The 16,616-nt window shown below is 45.5% G+C and overlaps 1 protein-coding gene across 1 annotated transcript in view; it reads left to right on the forward strand.

Annotated features, from left to right (window-relative positions):
- The first annotated feature begins 2,199 nt into the window (after positions 1-2,199).
- The window catches only part of LOC122389892 (protein bric-a-brac 1-like), a 39,863-nt gene continuing 25,446 nt past the window's right edge, over positions 2,200-16,616 (forward strand). Inside the window, exon 1 of the mRNA XM_043382361.1 lies at positions 2,200-2,913. Within this exon, the coding sequence (XP_043238296.1) occupies positions 2,332-2,913 (582 nt within the window). The 5' untranslated portion in view covers positions 2,200-2,331. The remainder of the gene's footprint in view (positions 2,914-16,616) is intronic.

Genomic DNA, 16,616 nt, shown 5'->3' on the forward strand with positions numbered 1-16,616 from the left:
GGCTGCCAGAGGTCATCAAATGTCAAGTTTTCCAATATTGCCGTTATTACGCAGATTAGCTCATGCTCGTGAACTAATAGAGCAAAAAGCATTCGGTAGCTGTTCAAGTGCTCTTTGGCAGTTTTGCTGAATGGTAGAAAACCGGTGTCTAGAGTGGGAATGCCGTTCATATAGACGTATATGTGGGGAACAAAGTTTTCTGAAATTACTTTAGATTGAGAACGCAAAGCATTCTGTTAGACGTATCGATTGAAGTGCAGTTTAACCCGCGAGTTGCTGGGGGGGGGGAGGGGGGCGTTAAACGCCCCCACCTTTTTCGCCGGGCCATAGCATAAAAACGGCGCGCTGCAGGCGCGCCAAATTTTGGGTACATGTAGGGAATTGATTGAAGTTAATTGTGACAAAGTTTCAAAAAAATCGGTTGGAAAATTTTTGAGATATCGAGGTTTTAGTGACGTCATAATTTCTAAGTTTTCGACCAAAAAACGGCATATGTTCAAAAAATCATATAAAATCACAGAATAGACATACATACATGCCGTAAATGCCATTAGACTGCCAATACCATGAACAATCAAATGGCTATCTTCGATTATTGATTATCGTTCCGCATTTTCCAAAATCTTGAACTGAATCTTTGCAATTTCTCGTGACTATTTCACGACCATGATACATGCATTTCTTAAATTGAACTTTTTGAGCCAAACACGTACACATATGATAAAATGAATGTCACCATCGTGTTCTACGCCCCAAATTACCCATAAAACATGTGTCACAGGCTGCGAATATCAGTTTTGATTTTCGGGGATATGTGCCTACCCGGTTGACCTGACCTTGACCCTGACCTATGCTTGACTGACCCCTACATGTAGCGGACACTCTTGTAGGCTTTATATGATGGATTGTGCACCATTTTGACAGAGTTTGTGACGAGAGGCGTCCATTGCGAAGTCCTGAAGTCTATGCTACTGAAAGCCCGATTTCAGGTGTTTGACCTGACCTTGACCCGACCTGTGACCTCAACATTCAACTTTAAAGTATTCATCTGAAGCGTCTCGTTGCGCTCTTTCGTTTGCCGCCTCGTGCGTTTCGCTGCGCCTATTAGTTCTCGAGTTATCGGCTGGGGGCGTTTAACGCCCCCCCCCCCCCCCAGCAAACGGTGGGTGGCGAAATACCCCAGCAACTGCCGGGTTAACCTTAAAAAGCCATCCGTTTATTCGGAGGCTGGTGGGCGCTCTCAGAAACGGGCATTTTTCGTATCAGCAAATTTAACATAACGTTGTTTATCAAATGCGATGTTTGTAATTATGAGCGTGCAATAATCTCTGCAATTCCGACTGTGCCTCCTGTTCACGCCTCTGCTCCGGAAGCGAGCCGTTAAGCCGTTAGCGGCTGGTCGACAGTGGTGTCCTGCCCCGCTCCCAGCCCTATACGTCCGCTGTTCGACCGATAGATCGCGCGTACCGCCGGCAACTAATCCGGGCTTTGATATCATCCTGCCGCTATTGATTCCACATTAATATATTGAAAGGAGTCGGTCGGCCCCGCAACGCGCGGTCAAAACCATGAATAATTTCGCAGGAAACCTACGTGGCTATGAATGTTTTACGATATGGCCTATAAACATGTAAATTGCCGGTCGGTCTGGTGTGCTTTTCGCCGCGGCTTTAACGATTCGGCTGGCCGGCCCCGAACAGGCTGGCTAGGACGCTGCCAGCGCCGCCGCCGTCGCCGCCGCGCTGCCGGATACCGTCAATGCAATCATACTTTATTGGACAAGTTCTGACGGTATAATCCCAGTGTCAATATCTCACGGCGGCGCCGATTCTATAATATTACCACAGAGGGGCGGCCAGGGCGGGGGGGGGGATATGGTCGATAGGTGGGCCGCCCACCGCAGCCAGCCGTGCCCGCTGCGTTCAATACCATAGGCTATTTGTTTTCATATTATTTGCAGATGCTGGCGGGCGCCCGGTCGTCGCCCGCCAGCGACGGGCGCTATCGCTGGAACCCGGCGCAAAAAGTTTGTAGGCTTTCGCGCGGATGTGTTTTTGTGCTGACAGATGCGACGAACGCCGGTTTCGCGAAGGACGAAGATCGATTATATGTGATTCGGGGAGCCGGTGCCGCCACAGGTCACGGCGTTATGAGCTCTCGGTCTCGGGCCGGGCCGCGCTCCGGCGGCCGGCTAGCCTCGACGCCATCTGGTGCCGGCCGGTGGCGCGCGCTCAGTCGCTGATCGGCACGCGAGCGGAGAGGGTCCGTAGCGCTGCCGGCCGCCCCCGCCCGACCGGCGCGTGAGCCCCCGGAACAGCGCTGCTGGCTGCCATGGCGTCGGCACCACAGCACTACTGCCTGCGCTGGAACAACTACCAGTCGAACCTGACGTCCGTCTTCGACCAGCTCCTGCAGAGCGAATCGTTTGTGGACGTGACGCTAGCCGTGGACGGCCGCTCGCTGAAGGCCCACAAGGTGATCCTGAGCGCGTGCTCCCCCTACTTCCAGACACTGCTGCACGACAACCCGTGCCAGCATCCGATCGTCATCCTCAAGGATGTGACGTACGCCGACATGCACGCGGTGGTGCAGTTCATGTACAAGGGGGAGATCAGCGTTGCCGAACAGCAGCTCTCCAGCCTCCTGAAGGTTGCTGAGGCGCTCAAGATCCGCGGCCTGGCTGACGTGCCTGAAGGCGGCGGGTTGAGCCGAGCCAGCCCAGAGGCGGCACCCTCGCCAGCGGCCGATTCGAGCTCCCCGCGCGGCCTGGCCACCCCGGAGCTGATCGAGAGTTGTGTGGATGTGGCGGCACTGTCTCCGGCATCGGGGGCAGCGAGTCCACTGGTCAGCAGGTCACAGGACTCGACAGAAATCCGGCCGGCCATCGCCGAGATGATTAAAGACGAGGAACGGGTGAGTACCTTCTGTTGGTTTCTGTCTTTGTGGAAGGGCCGGGGGCTGGATGGGAGTGGCTCACTACTGAGAGGGTATTTGCAAGATTGGACTTTGTCCCGCTATAGTGAGGCGGATTCTGTACCTTTGGTCGATCGTGGCGGGGTATCGCGGCAGGTTGGCTTAGCGCTGTCTGGTTAAGGTTCGCTCCTGGTTTGCTGCCTTTGGGACAGGAGTGATCCACGCTGATCTACTCCGCACCAGCCCCGTGAGTGGGTGCGCCCCCTCCCGCCCACCAGGACTGACTCCCTGAAAGAGTGACTGCGTTTCTCGTGGCAGCCGCATAGCGTGTGTGCCGCAGATACGTCGCTTGGCTTCAACCGTTCAAGGTTTATGAGTTTATGGCAGGGTTTCTATCATTACTAACACCTGTGGATTGAGGATAAAACCAGATAAAACTGTAGACAGACGGTGCAGAGTTCGCCAGACACACCGGATGATCTAGTTGTCCGGCTATGGAGGCGGATTGCCGGTTCCCAGGCGATTGTCTGGCTGGCTGCAGCAGCTCGCCTGCTGGGAGGATGGTTGTCCCCCTCGGGAGGGATGGTGGGTGCTCTCGTGCCGTCCATCGCGGCGGAGACGGAGCACGTTCCACTTTCATTTCATATGGATATCATGGAATGCCTTTGTGGGTAATAACAGCTCATTACTCATGTATGGATGGCTGACGTCTGTCGATTGATGCTGTTTGGAAGAAAATTATAGGTATATGTGTATTGATGTGTGCTACGTAATAGTCATACGCCTTTGTATGGTCTTCTCTTCTAAATCCAAAATTATATTTTATGTTATTTATTATCTTCACATCGAATGTCGCAGTTAGCAAGCGATGTCAGTTACATTCAATGTTAATGGTATAGAGAAAGTTCCTTGTTATAATGCGATATTGGTTTGAGCAATGAATTAAAGTTATAGCGGCTCAAAGCCTGTGAACTTCGCAGCAACGCTCTTGCTTTCCTAAGCAAGTAAAATGTAAACCATAGTTCATCAAGCGAAGCATCGACCTGCCTAAACCAAGGACGAGGAATATTTGGATAGAGTGAGTCATTATTTTTTCTGTGTGCCTAGGACCAAGATGGTGAATTGGAACGGAGCTTTCAAACAAAATACTGAATGTTTTTGCTTCTGAGTGCGTAGTCCGGGATCTCGAAATGTTTTGAAAACAGACTATGCAAGTTGATTGACTGCATGTATCATTTGAATAATTCCTTGGAAATATAATGATAGAATAGAAATGTGAATTAACTAAACGATTTCTTTGGGAATTAATGTCTTTCTAATCTTTTTTAAGTAAGCAGGAGCAAAAATTCTCGTCTATCAACAGCGCACCAGTGAAAATGCACTGCAGTTATTTGAACCTCAAGTTATATTTGTTTCATTTACTATCTCTTTTTCCGTAGTGGCAAAATGGCGTCATACATGTTCGTTACATTCCCATGCCTTTTGAACAGGTATGCTGTGTTACAATGACGCCGTTCACGTAATGTGTTTGAGGTGGTTGATATCATCTTTAAGCCGCAAACTCCAAAATCCATGCAGGTGCAATGTGTAATATGTAGTGTGAAAATGGTTAATAATGATATTAAATTGTAAATTAATGGTTGTAGAAATGTAAAATAATGAGTTTCTTTAACATCAAATAATTTGCAATGCATAGGGGAGAGTGGGGTAATTTGGCCGCTTTTTTTTAGAAAACGATGTAACTTAAAATTAACGACACATTTCTGCATTTTCTCAACGCTGGCAGGTGTCGCATTCATTTTACTTTACTGGACAGTGAACTTGAAATGATAGAGTAATTACTTATATTGAAATTGTGACGTATTACAAAGGTCTGCAAGGCGGCCAAATTGCCCCACTAGCAGGGTTATTTGGCCGGGGGTGTGGGGCAATTTGGCCGGTGTTAGTTTACGGTCGGGATTTTCTGTTATATTGCGAGTTAGCTTCAGATTCAGCAATGACGTGTGTCCTATGACGCATTTACCACATTTTGGAGGTTGACTCATGGGGTCACAGGGGTCAAAATAGCCAAATTAGCGGCTCTAGATGCGTAGACAGTTTTTTTACGAATAACTTTTGAAGTAATCAAGCTAGGCCAAAACTTCGAGTACCATCGTAATTCTCTCGTCATTCCGCATCGAAACATATATGTGTTGACCTCGAGAAGTTAAGGTCAAAGGTTGACCTCAAGTCACGTTACCTCAGATCGCTTGACCTCAAGGTCACGTGAGTTCAAGGTCATCATGCATATCATTCGATGCGCCTTGGCGAGCTGAACAGAATGAGACCATTTGTGCGGCTGTACCATTTTTATGTAAGGATTTATTAGCAAAAAACGTTTGGTAACCTTTGATGACGTCACATGCTCTTACAGTCGACCAATCGGAAGTAAGTCATCAAAGTAGTCAAAGTTGGTCATGAATCATGTCATTTATGGTACAATTGACCATGAAAACTCGGCCGTCCCAGCATAGTGACCATGAGCGCACCGGCCAAGTTGCCCCGCTAGTCCCGGCCAAATTACCCCATATTGCCATTCTGAAAATTTTTGTGTATAAAGTCATCACGGCTATACGGAATTAGATGAAATTGCTCTTGGAACCGCTGAATACCCCCAAGAATGGCGCTATAATGTCTGAATTCGTTTTTAGCCCAAATACTACATGTTATACAACTTTGTAAACAGAAGTAAAAGTTACCATTTTCTAATTAAATTAACGTTTTATTAATTTTTAATAAAACTACGAGGGGCAAAGTTTTGACATTTGTCCTCCAGTTATTTCTACCCATGACAAATGAATAGAGACTAGAGTTATTTCACTCACTTTTATTAGACACCGTACAGGTGGGGGCGGCCAATTTACACCACCGGCCAAATTACCCCACTCTCCCCTACACACTTGCAGTCACCCGCCATCCTTATTTTGGAGCGTAGTTAATATGTGTGCAAAATGAATCAGCTAAGTTGAAGTAGATTACACAAAAAAATGATTTACGGCACAACTGTTAAGCGTTAATTTGTCCCTTGGCTTTGTTGCAATGGCAAGTCGCTTATTGATGTTTATCGTTGCAATATGTAAGTAAATGTTACAAACGGTTCTACACATTTCTTACCGATTTTCAGTATCTTATTATTTCAAGTCGCATGAAACTTATGAAGAACTTATATGACACGCATATTGCAGAATGGGTTTTGAATCTGTAATATGCTATCTTGCAAGGTAAATTAGTAAAAATTATTGCTTGATGTCGAGTCGTCAGCCATGAGCCAATTGTCAAAATAGCGTGCTCTACGAACCCGATAAGACGGCGAGGAGATGTATTTACCGATACTGATATTGCTAAAAGCTTTGATCTCTGAGATTCGGCATGCGTTCCTCTAAAACGTCTAATGATACTTGCTGGAGGTTAAAGTTCAAGTGCATTTACAGCAGTGCGGGACCACTATCTTCTGAAATATACCTATTTGATATGTATTGCCGTATTTTTCGGCATGTTATTGGAAAAGCAACTGCACACTACAGTTGTTGAACAATGGACATGCTTCAGTCATGGTTTTACCTTGCAATAATGTCAAACTGACTCACAAGGGGGCAGCGAATGCCTAAACGAACATTAGTCTTTCGGTCAATTTGCCGTTTGTGATGTGCTGGCTTTTTCGTTAATTGCTGCTCAAACTCGTGGAGTCATCAGCTGGTAAACATGTGTCCCGTTTTACGTCACCCTAATAGATTTGCAACGTTTTCTGGCCGTTTCTATTTCCCAGTGTCCGATGTTTTGTTCGGGCATCCGCCACTCTGTTCAGGAATTCGGCAGGTGCATGGACCCCACTACGTGACCGAGTGCACAGTGGTCTTCATTACAATATATCTGATCCATCGGCGGCCATAAATTCCGTTTCGGTCGTCGCCGGGCAGATTTCAGCGCCGTGCACGGCACTGTTGCAGCCTATCCCAAGTGAGGACGACGAGCGGCGAGCTACCCGCCGGCCAGCCATCTCACGCCCGTTATTGGGTGTCGTCCTCGTGAAGGACAAAGCGACGGACGCCGGCGGGCAGCTGATTAAATTATACCGCCCTGCCACCCGCCTCCTGCCCGCCTCCGACACCGACAGCAAACTGTACTTTGTGCATTGCAGTGTGCATAGGGGCACCGGCCACCGGCGACTGGGTGAACCGGCCGCCGAGGTATTCACCCCACATTTCTCAGAATAAACATTTTTCAGGCCTCAGGGATCCCCCGCTCGAGGGGGCTGGTTTCGACCAAACGGTCCATGCAATACCTATCAATGCATTTTCCCTGTACGGTGTTGCAATGGAGTATGAGAAGGAGCTTTTGCACAAGTATGTTTGGTGTCCTTGTGCCCCAACGAAGTGTCAAAATTGTTGAACTTGTTTGGTATCGTTAAGCAAATACCCTACATGGGGCAACATGCCATTGTCTGTGCGCACATTCCGTGAAAATGCCCATGAAATGGAAACATTCTTCGCACAGACACCCTTTCACTGTTTCCAACACAAAGAGGCTTTAGCCGCCAGATGGCAACCCATTCCTTCACGGCCGAAACCAAACGACAAGTCTTGTTATACGAGGACAACAATTCGTTAGCGAGGGGCGGAGCATGATAATGTCATGTTATTCAGAAAAGCTACATGCACAACATATGCATATGAATAGATGGACGAGCAAATAAATGCATACCAATAGAGTTCGTGTGCTGAGAAAGGTCCAGCTGTTGAACAGAGTGGCTACACGCTTTGTCAATGTTTGTCACCTGAATGGCGGGGTAGGGGCGGCTTGTGCAACTACACAGGTCATTGTGGGTACACAGGGGTGCTAAAGGAGACTGGGAGTCAGAGGCGGAGCTTGCTATTCGAGTGCAGGACTTTGTTGCTTGTCAAATTATTTTTTTCGCATTGAGGTGGTTTTGCAATGTCTTTGTAATGCAAGATATTATACCTGGTATGATGGGAATCGATTTAGTGTAGCATGTTATTCAATCTGACAATCGGACATTGTAGCTTTGACGACTTTCTACCCCACCAACTTCCCTGGAAAAGCTCCACCCATGCTGGGAGTCTACACAGGGTACAAAGTCTTTGGGACTAAAGATGTCGGACTGGAGGGTAAAAGACGCCATCCAATGCAACCGATTGGCTGAAGCACCGAGCAAGGATCAGAAGTGGCGGCAAGTGCACCTTTCTTCTGGCACTCTCCCGGACCCCACTCAGGCTTCGCGTTGTCTGATCAGTGATCATATCTTTAGCCGCAGCGCTGGATGGCACACCGCACCATTTCCGGTATTTGGGTGATTCACCACAGGTTATTACGCTGTGATATTGACGCATAGGTACGCCCTTCATACCACGCAAACCCAGACAGTGGTGAGGAGAGACGTGTCGCTAGATAAGAATACCCTATTCAGTGCATTGTCTGTAACATATACACACGTATGCGTCAATGCCTACCTACCTGTGTGGTGACTGGCGATCCTTTATTGTTGACTCCGTCTCATTTCGATAGGGCGTTTGGTGAGAAGGTAGGGGTGAAACTGGAACCAGAAGGGAGGAATTTGCTGAGGGATGTCGGCGGCGGGGTTAAGGGTAGGTATTGAGAAACGTCATATCCCGGCGATGTGACCCTTTCGACCATGTGAATGATTGTGTTTATATACGGGAGTGAGGGTTGAAATGGTCAGATATAGGGTATGGTGGGACGGGGCGGAAACTGGCAGTGGGACAAGGTGCAGGGTTGCACGGGACGGGGCAGGGACTGACAGTGGGGCAGGGTGATGGGTGCGGTGGGACGGAGCGGACATCATCAGTGGGACACGATGATGGGACGGGACGGGACGGGTTGGAGTGGAACGGGGCGGGATGGGGTTGGACGGGTGGGGGCGGGACGGGCTGCAGATGGGGCGGGATCTGAGGACGGGGCTGCTGCACGGCTACCGGCCAGGTGTCTGCAGGACCGGAGCAAAGCCGGCACTTCCTGGGATTTGTCCGACACGCCGGACGTAATGCCGGACACCACAGGGATTGTGGCTCTCTGTCTGCCGGCAACCGAAACCCTCGCTAGCGCGAATGGCACCACACTACGCTGATATAGAAAAGATTGCTGTAAAAGAAGATGACTGCGATGTCATTTTGCAGTCATCTGTTACGTGGAAACCCTTTTTCACTAATATATTTGCTTTAATTAAACATTTCTTAGTTGAAATAAATTGACTTATGTGACATTACATTATTTTATGTTTTAGGTAACTTAATGCATAGGTCGTAGGGCCCATTATAAGCATGCTCTCTTATCATGTTTAACTTGGGCTGATTACTCTCTTCGCAGTACTCATTATCAGTGCCGTTCCCAGAGAATTCTGTGCTTGGTATGATTAGGTCCGAGACACCCCTTCTGCTCGCATTATGTTACGCTACTTTTATTTATGTAATTTGCACATCCGCGTAAGATGTTTTTGCCGCTCAGTATGCGGAATAATATGAGTAATTTTGTAATGTAAGTAATTAGCTCATTAACTCTTATTAAGAAAGCGTGTTTCTTGTTAAATATAGGCGTAAGCGTTGGTTTGATTAGGAGATAGCTTATCGCCCTGCGGTGGAAGCCTGCTCGCCGAGCCATTAGGCCTTTGCCGCAAATGTCAAAGCATTTCAGCTCTGCACGCCCCGGCCAAAGCGTGTGTTATATATCAGAGACCAGTTTCACCAACGGAAAAATCGCCGGATGCGGGTATGTTTATTCCTAGAAGTCACCACAAGTTTCACCAGTCACGTCTAAAAACAGCTGCTGATGTGAAAAATATCACTCAGGTGGGCTGATATTTTTCTCACATGCTATTATTATTATTTTTTTTTTTGAACGTGTTTGGTGAATCCCTTGAGTGAGAAAGCAGCATAACCGCAGCCAGCAATTTTTCTGTTGATAGAACTGGTCTCATGTTAAAAAATACAATAGTCCCAGAGACTCTTCAGACTGGTCTGTATCGGAGGAAGTGTTTTAATGTCGCCATATCCGAGCACGTTCTGAGGGGCTGCTGAGGCATGTGACGTTCTCCGACCGTCAGTCTACTCTGAGAACAATGACCCGTGACCCCAATGACCCGGTCGGCGTGACCTCTGTGACCCGGTGTACCCGGCTGACCTGTCCGCGGCACAAACAATGGCGCCCGGTCACCCGATGCCTCTGTTGGTTTGTAAACCGGCGCCATGGACCCGATTCATTGTTTGATGCCGAAGGCGGCGGCACAAAAGTGGAGTAAGGTCGACGGGTGGGGCTGCTGCTTTAGAAGGGGTACTTTCTTGGCTGCTTTCTTCGTTTTATGTATCCATAGATAATGGACCCTGATGAAGCTTTTACTGTTACAAGTTAGCTTTACAAGTTAGTCTGCTGAAATAGTTTTATTTTTACAAATGACAAAAAGTCCTGGATGATTTGGATACGTTTTGGTTTTGTTTCCACGAAAGTAAATCATTCTGATGGAAATATTGACTGCTATTGATAAATAGCATTGCTATTTTTATCCTCATTAATCACATCACACAACTGTTTGCATTTAAAACCAATTTTGCGCTCCGATAACCTTCGTCCTGGCCAGGTCGTGAGCCAAGCATTATAACGTATTTACTTACGCAAACACTAAACTGGTTATCGGCCGAAGCAAACGGATAGAAGTGAACGGTTACATTTGTTTAAAAGAAAAACCTATATGTCTGATAATAGTGGGCTCTGGCTCGAGCTGGGATGTTGGTGATGATGCCGTCCAGAAGGAGCAAGCAGGCCCATGTCACTCCACTTTTGATGACATCATAAGGGGGCCTCAGGACAATTAATGGCGCGGTGCGCCACAATCGCTCCCAAGCTACTTGCCAACAGCTGCCATTTTTTAAAATATGTTTTTGAAATAAAGTTTCAAGTAATGAAAATATTGTAATACAGTTGTAACTTAAATCTATACCATATCCAAAAACTTACTGAAAAATGATTTATCCATAGTAAAAATATGAGCTCGATGCGTTTTTACGTTGCTTTCCTGCTGCTGCAGAGGGTTTTTAAATCGTCTATATCTTCAAAACCGGCCATTTCTTAGCATATTGCTGCTCTTTTTTGTCGCTGGAGAATTAGTTGGGCTTTCCATTGACATCAACGGCTGAGCGGTAGGGTATGTGTAGAGTGCCATCAATAATCTTCAAATTAAGTTCGCCATTTTTACGTTGAAAAGGAATGGAGTACCCCTTGCGAGCATCAGGGGTGACGTCACTCAGGATCTGTCTCTGCTTGGTCGGCGGGGGAGTGACTGTACCTTCTATAGATGGCCTTGGGAGCAAGGCTGAACGGTATTATATTGATCGATTTCCATATCACTCAGTTTCGTGTGGAGCATCCTAACTAAGAACGCACATCTGGGGTCCATCGTTGGCACTTCAATTCCGAAGTTCACTCAAGATATTTGCGCGTCTTGAATATTATTGTTACCTCATCCTTTGAACATGGAAAGATGCTTCTAACACACCGAGAGGGTATAATAACCATGATCCCAAAAGCAGGAAAATCACTCGATAGCATAAAAGGTTGGCGACCAATAACTTTGCTAAATGTAGATTTCAAAATAATATCAGCCGCTATATCATCCAGACTTCAAAATGTTATTGATAAACTAATAGACCCATGCCAGACAGCATATATTAAAGGCCGGTATATTGGTGAGAACACGCGTCTTGTGTACGATACAATAAGTAATTTGATACAAAACCAAAGTTCAGGACTGATTATGTCTGTCGATTTTGAGGCAGCCTTTGATTCATTATCCTGGTGCTTCTTGGCCAGAACGTTGGAAAAGTATAACTTTGGTCCGGTCTTCCGTAAAACAATCGAGCTGGTATATCTAAACAACCAAAATTTTTCGCGAATTTTGTTAAATGGTTACCTAGGAGAAAAAATTAAGTTGAACTGTGGGATACGACAGGGTGACCCAGTATCAGGCTATTTATTTAACCTCGCAGTCAACATATTGGCAACGAAAATAAAAGAAGCCAAGGAATTTAAAGGTATAAAAGCCATTGACAATTTAGACGTTAGGATATCGCAATACGCCGATGATACACTGCTGTTCTTAGAAAACAAAAATTGCCTGAAAGGAGCTCTTAAAGAATTAGGAAAATTTTCAGAGGCCTCTGGACTAAATTTAAACATTGAAAAGTCGACATGTCTTCCGGTCGGTTTTTCCCCGTCTAGTGAAGAGGAAAATGATTTTGGTATCAAGTGGGTTAAGGAAATGAAAATACTAGGCATTATCTTTAACAATATGAACAAAAATGTAACAAAAATTAACTTTGAGCCTAAACTTTTACAAATTCAAAAAGAAATAGCACAGTGGCGCAGAAGGAATTTGACGGTTCTAGGACGAATAGCCGTGGTTAAGTCATTACTCATCTCACAACTAGTACATTTGTTCACAGCTCTGCCGAATCCCTCACAGAATGAACTGAAACGCCTTAACACATTGTTGTACTCATTTGTATGGGCAGGCAAACGCGACCCAGTCAAACGTGCTAAGTTGATTCAAAAATATCACAATGGAGGATTAGCCATGGTTGATATCGAAGCATTTATGAAAAGCATTAAGCTGACGTGGCTCAAAAGACTGATGAAAGCGCAAGCTCCGTGGGCAGCTTTTTCCAAATTGGAATTGCCACATATTCAAGACATCCTATGTTACGGAAGCAAACGTCTGGGAAAAATAACAGCTAAAATTAGTAACCGTTTTTGGAAAGATGTATTAAACGCATTTACGTCTTTCAGTCAGCAATACCAACCAGAAGAAAGACAGATCCTCTCTGAAAGCATATGGTTCTCAGACTACACGAAATTTAAATCATCCATCGTAAAAAGTTGGCATTCAAAAGGGTTGCGTTTCATCATTGACCTATTTAACGAAGAAACAGGAAAGTTGCACTCGAAAGACAGCTTACAAACAGCATATAATATAAACATGACATGTATTTGCTATGAAGGCTTAATGAGAAGCTTACCAGACTCCGTTAAAGCAATGTCAATACCTAAAAAATGTCAACCAACAATGCCATCGCGAATGAACCTAGTTATGAATCATCCTCATTTTTCACGTTTTGCCTACGATATATTCATACAATTTAGACAGAAGGAACTATATGAAACCAATGCGCGACAAAAACAGAAATGGATAAGAGACCTAGGTCCTAGGATGCTTCGAAGCAACTAGTTTTATTGAAGTACTCAAAGCAACAAAGTCAGCATATGTTAGAATGTTTCAATTTAAGCTCATTAACAGAATCTTAGCAACGAATAGATATTTACAAATGATGGATATAACAGATAGCGAATATTGTACATTCTGCAAGGTCCAGCCTGAAACGCTTGCCCATTTATTCTGGTACTGCCCTATAACGAAAGAATTCATAACCAAAATCAAAACGGAAATTCTGCAGAAATATGGTATAAATATAAACGTAGGTTTAAATACATGGTTTTTCCCTACGAATTTGAGTGCAGAGGAGACGTGTATAATTACACTGGCAAAGTTGGTAATTTATCAAGCACGCTACAAAGAAAACCGACCAACTATTGTGCATTTAAAATACAGCATAAAACAACAAGTTGAGATAGAGGAGAGTATAGCCAGGTTAACAGGAAAACAAGAGAGTTTTGAGAAGAAATGGGAGAAATTGAAAAATATTACCATATAAGGAAACATAATAAAATGGAAACAAGTGTTATTTTAGGTAACACCTTGGTCCTTCAAGACAAAACTGCACTAGGTATACATTCATACAAGTTATGATAACACAAACATAAACTAGTGTCTAGTGGTGAAACACAATACAGCAAAAAAAAAAAACAGTATACACATAGCAAGCTTAGTAGGATTGCATAGTAAGCTTAAAGTAGAAAGCTAAACATATATAGTAGTACATATAGTAGTACATACATATATGGAATGGAGTATTCCATATATGTATGTATATGGAATAAATATATGTATATATATATATATATATATATATATATATATATATATATATATATATATATATATATATATATATATATATATATATATATATATATATATATATATATATATATGTATATGCATGAATATATATGCATATATTCATAATAATAGCAAAATACAATACAGTAATACAATAATAAATAAATACAATACAATAACAATAATCACACAAGATATAACTTCATTATAAAGTAAGTACGCACAGTACGAAAAAGTAACTGTACAGCAAAATGCGCTGACTCGGGCGAAGTAAGTATACGTTAAACAACATACTGAAGATCAGTTTGAATTTTTACATTAGACATAGCAAATAACATGCAGATGAAAACATTCATTTACACTATCACATGTTCATTCGCTCACCAAACAAACATTACCCCAATGGATGGTCAAAAATCTTTTTCCCCGTGGAACGCAGCGAGCTCCGTCGGCGCCTGGGGTGGCGTCGGTGGCTGGTGGTCTGTATATATTTGAAGAGACCGTATTAAGGTCTTGATAACGTCGCCGTTGCCGACGCTGCCGTCGCGCCGGCCGCGTTGCCGTCTTGGTGCCTGGGGCCGGCTTCGCCGCGCGCGTCGTTGGCGGCATCGGTATTTATGTTCAGCTGACACTTAATAGCATACCCCGATTGTTAAGACACTAGTCGCGCGACCATTTATGTGTGCAGCCGCTGACCATCTGTGTGGGTAGCCGCTGCAGCCGCTGACCATGTGATCTGGACGGTGCCAAACATCTAAATGTTGAGTGTGGCATGGCATCGGGCCGGACGGCGATGTTTGTCTGTTTTTTTTTCTTTCGCAGAAGGGATGGGAGAGGAGGGATTGTAAGAGCACGGGGACTAGCTGCTTTTTTGTTTTGATCTGAGTTGCGTGCCTTGCCTCTTTATGAAGGTTTCATGTCTGTGTGAAATAAATGTTTTGAAAAAAAAACTTCAATTCCGAAGTTCACTCAAGATATTTGCGCGTCTTGAATATTATTGTATTTCTCTTATACGTGCTCCAACCTACTAAACTGATTAAATTCCTTATCTGGATGACAGGTCTGATTAATATGCTGTATTGTCTGAAGCACATTTAATTAATTAGATATCCTGCTAGTGCCACATCTGGTCTATTTTGAGTCCCCACGCGCCCCACGGATCGGGTGTTGGTAACCTCAGCTCAGAACTCTGGTCACGTGATGTCCCAGCTAGGTCAAACTGAATTTAATATCAGGATTCAAAATGGCTTGCTTTGTTTGATCGCCAACTTCATAGACAGTCGTGGAGTGGCGTTTATGTGGTGTAAATGACACTACCGGATCAAGAGAGGCTTTTGGAACGGATCAGCAATCGCAATCAAAAATCTTATTCTTACCATAACGGCTGATAGGTCCGGCGCGGTCCAGTCTGGGGAGGGTTAACCCCACAATATTGTTTCGTGTGAAAAGCTCCACCCATGTGCACGTCCCTTCCACGTAATACTGTCGTTTCAGTGGTGGAATGTTTCCTGCTGGTGCCGCTGTGCCGAATAATTTGCGGCTCTTCTCCGCAGTCGTGTGTTCTACATTACATCTGTTCAGGGTGGCTCTTTTGAACTGCGAGAAGGCGGGTGGTTCGTTTGAACTGAGGAGACGCGGCAATAGAGTGGGCCATTGAGGAGGTTCGCCGAAATGTCTACAGATAAGCGCGTACAATTGTGAAGAGCCCGGTGTGCACTCGACAGTTTACTGTTGACTCGAGTCTCTGTGCTAGGCACACAGTGGCGCACTTGAGACGTTGGCAACTGCGCCTTTTGCTGGTACGGTCTGGCTTGGCGCACGCTAACAACGGTGATGTGCTGTGACGTACAGACATTTGCATAAATGCTAACTACGCTTCATTTCTCATTGCACGTCGGCAATTGGCAACAGGCAGAGTCGGCTCGGTTAGGGGTCGGTGAAATTCTCCCCGTCTAGCGCTCGGCGGGGGTCGGGTAGTGGGTCCGTCTGCCCCCCCCCCCCCCCAGCTACACCCCCCCCCCACCCGTCTGCCGCCGGCCCAGATCAGCCCGTCTTTGTTAGTTGCTGCTGTAAATACGGCACACCCAGGCGGACGGATTTACTTTCGAAAGTATCATTTGACGGCGGCTGCCGGCCGGCCGGCCGGCGCCTTGTTTTGTTTTTGTTGCTGATATGACGTGACCCAGCGCACAGTGTGGCCAAACACCAGTTTAGCGCGAATTAAATCCCAGCGCTGCTCGGATCCGCTGAAAATGGTTCGCTGGTTTCAAAATTGACACTTAAACCTATGTGAGACCTTTTACGATGCATTATAAATGCTTGCTGACATATAATGGCATAGTTCCGCCTCTAAAAGTAAGGAGAACTAGCTTACGACGGGTGATTTGCTTACCAGGCCGGGGCTGTGAAGTCGATGGAGTTACTCCGACTCCGACTACGGCTTTCAAAAGTCAATTTCAACTCTGACTCCGGGCAAAACTGTCGACTTATACGATCGACTCAGACTCTGACTCCGCAGCCATGGTAAGCCCACGCAGTCGATGGATTTTCGGTGACTCAGACTACGAGTCTTGGTCCGGATTCCAAAATCGATTCCGATTGCGACTCTGGCTGGGGTCAGAAC

Source organism: Amphibalanus amphitrite, unplaced genomic scaffold (assembly GCF_019059575.1).
Source record: "Amphibalanus amphitrite isolate SeventyFive unplaced genomic scaffold, NRLGWU_Aamphi_draft 000375F_arrow, whole genome shotgun sequence".
NCBI classification, from domain to species: Eukaryota; Metazoa; Arthropoda; class Thecostraca; order Balanomorpha; family Balanidae; genus Amphibalanus; species Amphibalanus amphitrite.